Source organism: Aspergillus thermomutatus, assembly GCF_002237265.1.
Source record: "Aspergillus thermomutatus strain HMR AF 39 chromosome Unknown NODE_436, whole genome shotgun sequence".
NCBI classification, from domain to species: domain Eukaryota; kingdom Fungi; phylum Ascomycota; class Eurotiomycetes; order Eurotiales; family Aspergillaceae; genus Aspergillus; species Aspergillus thermomutatus.
In genome coordinates this window covers 2,546-9,097 of record NW_020798486.1, presented here as the reverse complement: position 1 = coordinate 9,097, position 6,552 = coordinate 2,546, and the positions used below count along the sequence as shown (strand labels likewise).

At 45.8% G+C, this 6,552-nt stretch overlaps 1 protein-coding gene across 1 annotated transcript; it reads right to left on the bottom strand.

Annotated features, from left to right (window-relative positions):
• Nucleotides 1-5,088: 5,088 nt before the first annotated feature.
• Nucleotides 5,089-5,823, bottom strand: CDV56_100691 (uncharacterized protein; the record flags this gene model as incomplete). The annotated part of the gene is made up of 2 exons (XM_026754310.1): nucleotides 5,089-5,287; nucleotides 5,366-5,823. 2 exons carry the CDS (start codon nucleotides 5,821-5,823, stop codon nucleotides 5,089-5,091), a joined length of 657 nt encoding a protein of 218 aa, XP_026609706.1.
• Nucleotides 5,824-6,552: the final 729 nt, after the last annotated feature.

The window sequence follows — 6,552 nt, the reverse complement described above, 5'->3', positions numbered from 1 at the left end:
AATACACTACTTTAAGCTGGCCACCTATTGTCCTAAGATTGCTGGTTTTTGTATGTATGTATGATATTTGATAGCTAATGCATAGCACCTGCCTTCCTAGAATTCAAATGTGTTTTGATTGGTGATAGAAAGCTCAACGGCACGTGATCTTTAGTATTTCTCGTAGCTAACGTAATGGCTTGCATTTCATAAAGATACAGATTCCTCTCTCAAACCGAACACCCATCACGTCACCTTTTTAAAGAGATTGTTGAATCTATTGTCATTCTTAGAAGAAATTTATTACACATTAAGCTGATGACAGCTGTTGCACACTGTCATAGCAACATTACATTAAGCATCGTGCAGCTTCGAGCAAGATGGACTGGGAACGCAATAGAAGGTAGCGTATTTGTTGATATTTCCTCCCTCATTACCCAAGATAACTCTTTGCCTAATGGGCTCTATCATGCTAGGTTCGAAGATCATCGTAGTAGAGAGAGCTATAGACCGCCAGCTCCTCGAGGCTATAGTCGCCACACATCCCCAACACGAACTCGTTCACCTCGGCTTGTCGCTGATACATGGGTGCCCTCCTCTAGTCGACATTATGGTCGTTTAAGGAGTCGTTCACCATTGCCTTTCAGACGTCATTCTCGAAGTCCTCCTTACCGGCACAGAGACTCCGATCCTGGGCTGTTTGCAAACAGTGCCCCAAGGAGATTCTCGCCCAGACGAGATGCACGCCTTCGATCACCTCAAATTGGGTGGCGTCCACGTTCACCATATGGAGACAACCGCCCTCGTAATAGCTCTCGCGGTCGGTCTACCCCTAGACGGCGAGATCAAAGCCCTCCAAGGCAAGACTTTACATCCGTGAAACGAGAGCGCTACCCATCGACTGTCGATCGCTACAAAAAATCTGCTTCTCCTCTGAGGCGCGGTCCAGCTCGGGACAGTGATATTTCTCTCCTGACGACAAGCTATCGTCCACGGAGTTCTTCGCAAGAGTTCCGAGATCGTCGTCCAGAGAACAACACAAGCCAGGCGCGGCCTTCGCCTTCGACTAGGGCTGCTTCAACTATTCACAATTCAACCTCTAGCTCTCTTTCGGACTCAAGACGTTCATCCCCCTTAAATGACGGGGCCAGTGCAACGGTGCACGAATTTAGGGGTGGGTCGTCACCAGCGACTCGAGACTTTCCGCAGCGCCACCTGTCCATATCTTCAGATCATTCCTCATCTCGCCAAGTTGAAACAATCTCGTCAAATGAACACAAAAGTCAAGAAGTGGCAAGGGATATGCCGCCAACTTCACAAATCGCTGCACTGTCAGATGATAGTGGTGTCTCGGACTCCAGGTTGGGCCGTCGGACAGACCACCAGAATAATCCGGAGTCTGCGAATGCGGTTTCCGGCGCTACTGCTCAAAGTGGACCGAGAGCCTTCTGTACACCGTATGGCCAGACTGCATCACCTGACCTATCTGCCGGGCCTAAGCCGTCGTTCAACAATCGGGGCCCCGTGGTATCCCTACTTTCTGCCCCGACTCGCCCTCGCGGAAATTTGAATCTGAAGGATTTTGCTCGTTCTACTCGTCGTGGACCCGTGTCAATCTTGCAAGCAACTCCTCCCACAGGGCCGCGCCATGGTCACATCCCGACTGGACCGAGTGTTGACTCTGATCGGCAACATATCTATCGGCAAAACAGCTTACCTGGGCCATCTTATCCTCGCATTCAAAGACCCACCAACTATCTTGTCGGCCTCAATACAATTATCCCGGGAGGCAGACTTTTGTCATATGACCTAGATACTACTGTGGAAAAGAGGCTTGCTCAGTTAGAGACGGACAAAGAGCGGTTATTTGAACAAATTGCAGATATTCAAAGGCTGAAGCATCTCGTCATTAGAGACTGGGAGAGGCTAGACAGAGAAAGCTCTATCTGTGCATTGAAAAGTGAGTTAGCAGAGGGTCATTTGCTATGTATAACTGATGGCGAGAGTATGCATACAAGTGCCACATTTTAATGAGAACCTGGGGGTCAAAGGACAAATTCTTTTTAGTGATCCGACCTTGTGCCTGATTTAAATTTGCCTTTAAAAATAGGCTTGGAATGGAAAACTTCCATGGTCAGATGAGAGGGATGAGTATCAAATTTATTGATATTTGTATCAAAATATTCAACTTTCTGGCAATGATATATCATATAGCCAGCAGGTAGGTGTACTGTTAGATAAACCAATTATGGCTGTAGGATGGAATATCAATCGGACCGACCTCTATTGTAGCACAACTACGCAACGCGTGGTGTGGGGCCTTGTCGCGCAGCTTAAGGCTTCGTGTTAATATCACTTTTGTAAACTGTATAATACCATCACATCTGCACAGACAACTTTACCCACTACAACTTGTGATTGCCTCTGTGAGTGCTGATTATCCACATCCTCTTCGCTGTGGATGTGATTGTATATCTACTTCTACTTCCATCACTATTGAGACTCGCGGAACTTCAACAACTAGCTATTACTAGGAAGTTCATTTGACCAGCATGAATATTTTCAGGTTGTCAGGTGAGCGACGGTAGTCAGACCTCCTCACCAGCTCTATCATACTGATATACATAATAGCCGATTTTTCTCATTTAATATCCATCTTCATCCTTCTGCATAAGATGAAGTCTTCCAGTGTATGACATTTCGGTTAATTATGCTGATATCATCTGACGCAAAAATGTAGAGTTGCTCTGGGTTATCTTTCAAATCACAAGTTTTGTATCTGCTGGTCTTTCTTACACGCTATCTTGGTGAGTCTTTTGTGCTATTCTATGAGAGAGCTTTTGTTAACCATTATGACTTAGATTTATTCTGGACTTTCACCGACTCCCTATATAACACCACCTTTAAAGTCCTGTTCATCTGCTCATCGGCTTACATTATCTACCTAATGCTCAACGATTACAAACCTACCCGGGATCCCAATTTGGACACATTTAAAGTCCAATACCTATTAGTGATCAGTGCTATCTTGGCCATCCTATTCCCACATGATTACAGCATTTCGGAGGTCTGTTACTTTCTCAAAAATAGAGAAACCTGAACTTCCTCTAACATTTTCCAAGATACTCTGGACCTTCTCCATATGGCTTGAATCCGTCGCTATTCTTCCACAGCTTTTTATGCTCCAGCGCACCGGAGAAGCAGATACTATCACCACACATTACCTCTTTGCCCTGGGACTGTACCGCGCTCTCTACATACCTAATTGGATTTATCGTTACTTCTCAGAGAACCGCTTCCAACCGGTACCTGTTGTGGCAGGTATAGTTCAAACGCTCTTGTATTCGGACTTTTTCTATATCTATTACACCAAGTAAGTCGATTGTCCTCGCATCATTCTAGCATTAGGCTAATGGGGAGCAGGATAATGAAAGGGAAAAAATTCTCGCTCCCAGTCTAAGTGGCGACAGGAAGGTCCAGATGGGCATCGATACAGAAGGGTAGAAGCAAGATTTCCCCCTAATTCTGATTAAAGAATCAGTTCATATTACTCTGAACAGATCTTCTCTTCCCTTCATCATGCTGTATTTTTATCATTAGAAGCCCTTTGAAAGCACAAGGGTCAAAAATGTATTGTATACACCATTTTACAAGTTAACAAGCCTCCTAATGCTACATTGTTAACTTGCACCTGCTGCCTGTAGGCATCATTTTACATCCTGGTTGCATGAATGGTCTCACTTAGATAAAAAAAGACAAGTGCTTTCCTCCTAAGAGCCTAGTGGGATACTTCAATGTAAACACAGATACAATATACATAGCGTGCATGGAGAGACATGGGACACAGACAGGAGCCAGATGCAGTCGCATATCACTTGACAGCTTCTTTCTTGTCATCTTATAGTCAGATCTCCAGGCCAACATTATGTCAGTAGCATGATTTCATTTGAATTAATCTCTTTAGAACATCAGTAGTTGGCCCACATGCTGTAAATTCTCATGCATCTTCCTGGGGCAACAGGGCCACTACTTGGCCGTGCTGGGCATCTATCCTCTTTCACTTGCACAACCATGGAGAATCCGAGCACGTTTGCATAATGTAGAAATTATACTAAGAGAACGGAAATGGGCAGATCTGCAGACCTTTGAATTTATCCTGCATGGTCTGAATCTCACATAGCGCGAAGTTACCCGGTCCTCAGACCATGCTTAAGACTGCTGGATGATGGGATACTTTGACCATTCAAATTCGAGAGACTAGAAGTCTCGATGATTCGCCTGATCATTCGCAGTCGTATATGCCGAGCTATAACTGAGCTGAGACAAGTCGCTGCCGTGAAAGGCATCTAATGTCATGGACAAAGGACTTGGCAGGTTGGCCACCGATGCTCCGCTCAACGATCTCACAGAACCTGCAATGAGGCCGGAGCGTCCAATTGAGTCATGATAATTATCTGACCAACCAGCGTGACCATTCAACTGACTCAAATAGTCTGCTTGCGACCTCTCCAGAGTGGGTTGACCATAGAGAATCGACTCTCGCCTAGAAGTTGGGGGGGAGGGAAGTCTGTGTGAACGACTCGGTAGCTCAAGTCGAGGGGAACTTCTACTTGAACTAGGGGGCGTCAATCGTGCACCACCCCGACGAACTTGGCAAGTAGGACATATCTTGACAAATCGGGAAATGAGCTCTTTTGGGACCCTTTAAGACTGATTAGGAGGATCATCAAGGAGGACAGTAGATTCATTCCAGGTATGGTACGAGCTTGAGCAGCGTCCTCGGCAATAGGGATAAGGATTGCTTACCAGGAATATATTTGCCGAACCTGTGCTGATGTTTTATCCCTACCGCCATGCTGACATTGCTGATGTGCCCTCGTGAGTATTTTGAAGAGCTTTTCTCGAATGGCTACAGGTTTTCCTTCGTGACAGATAATTTTTGCGCGCTTTAATCAAAGTCACACGATTAGTGCAAAAGAGCTTCTTGAAGTGACAGGCGAAGTACACACATTTGAGGATCCAATGCCAATAATTTGAAGTTTGAACATCTTTTTCACCCAAAATCTATTTTGAACATCTTAGCAAGCTTTTTTCATCTCGAGGAAAAAGTCAAGAAAGGGTCCAGACCGACACAACTAAGAGCAGGGAAATTGGGACCAGGAAATCGGGACCGGGGAAACGGTACCTGAATTGGGCTGATTCAATGGCGGTATCTTTTGGGTCAATCAGGACAGTCCTGATGTTCCGTGCTCTTCTGGCATGTATCAATGCCTTGTCTTGTTTCTTGATTGACAGATCATCCACGTAGCTGTTATGCCACGTAAGTGGGTGTACTTCGGTCTAAGGAAACGAGGATAAATTGAGCGGCTGGCATGAAACAACTTACCATCTGATCAATTGATCAAATTCCCTCACGCTAGGAAAACCGTCCAATGGAGGGATAATTGGCTCTGATAGCATCGTGTTCTCATTGAGAGACTCCTGGCTCTCTATTTCTATCTCACTGATCGTTTCACGAAGAGGTAGATACCTCGGCGACTGCAAATACCGCGCTTGCGCTGCGCATTGCGCGGGTTGATGCTGCAGAACTTCATTTTCTGGGGCGACCGGAATGGAGTGCGTAGATGATTGATTGATGCCGGGAGGTAAGCCGGCCTGAGTGTAGGCAGGTCCAATTTGAGATGCGTATGAACCGAACGTTTGTTGAGAGAAATGATGTGGCGCCGTTCCGTTGCTGCTGAAGTCATGGCTATCCGCATGACCATAAGAGATGGGTAGAGCAATCTGCTGATTCACTAAATAGTTGTCATGACCCTCAGTGATACGCCTACCAAAGTCGCTCATATCGATGAACAGTCGCAGCTTCGCTGATTGATCACTGTGTAAGCGTAGCTCGCAGGGGAAGATACGTAACGATTGTGGAAATATGCCAGGTCTTCCTGGTACCTGAAGACATATCATGACAGAGATAACTATACAAGAGGCTGCACAGAGGAGAAAGATATAGGACTAGAGAGACTCACCCTAACTGTTGATAGATTAAAGACCTGTTCTTGAAGTGGGTAGATTGTTCAAGCAAAATCGCTCGCATTCATGAAGAAGGAAGCACCTAGGAGGATTGAGGGTAGGATCAATTGCAGCAGAACACCTGGAGGTGTTGAAATGAGGCGACAATTAAATAGATGTCTGAAAGGTTCAAGCGTATCCCTGACCCAACCCAGTACGACTCGCATGAAGAGTACTGCCACACTATGTAAGAAGCCATAACAACTGTATTCGACAGCGATGCAAGGTCACCCCTGGTGGAGCTGGAAAGAATCGAACACAGCTGCCGCAATCCCTGGAAAAGAAATGACAGAAGTTAGGATCCTGAACATATGTTGAAACGCTAGGTGCTCTGGGGACAGGAGAGGTTGAGCAGCAATGAGGGTAGGCTACAGCCAGCCTGTCAGGTACCATGTATGCAGAAAGAAGCTCCTTTGCAACAAAGCACAGTAAGCTGCAGCATTAGAAGAACAAATATCCAAGCCAGAAGAGACATAAGCGGCAAAAGCATGGTAGCGGAGTTAGAGC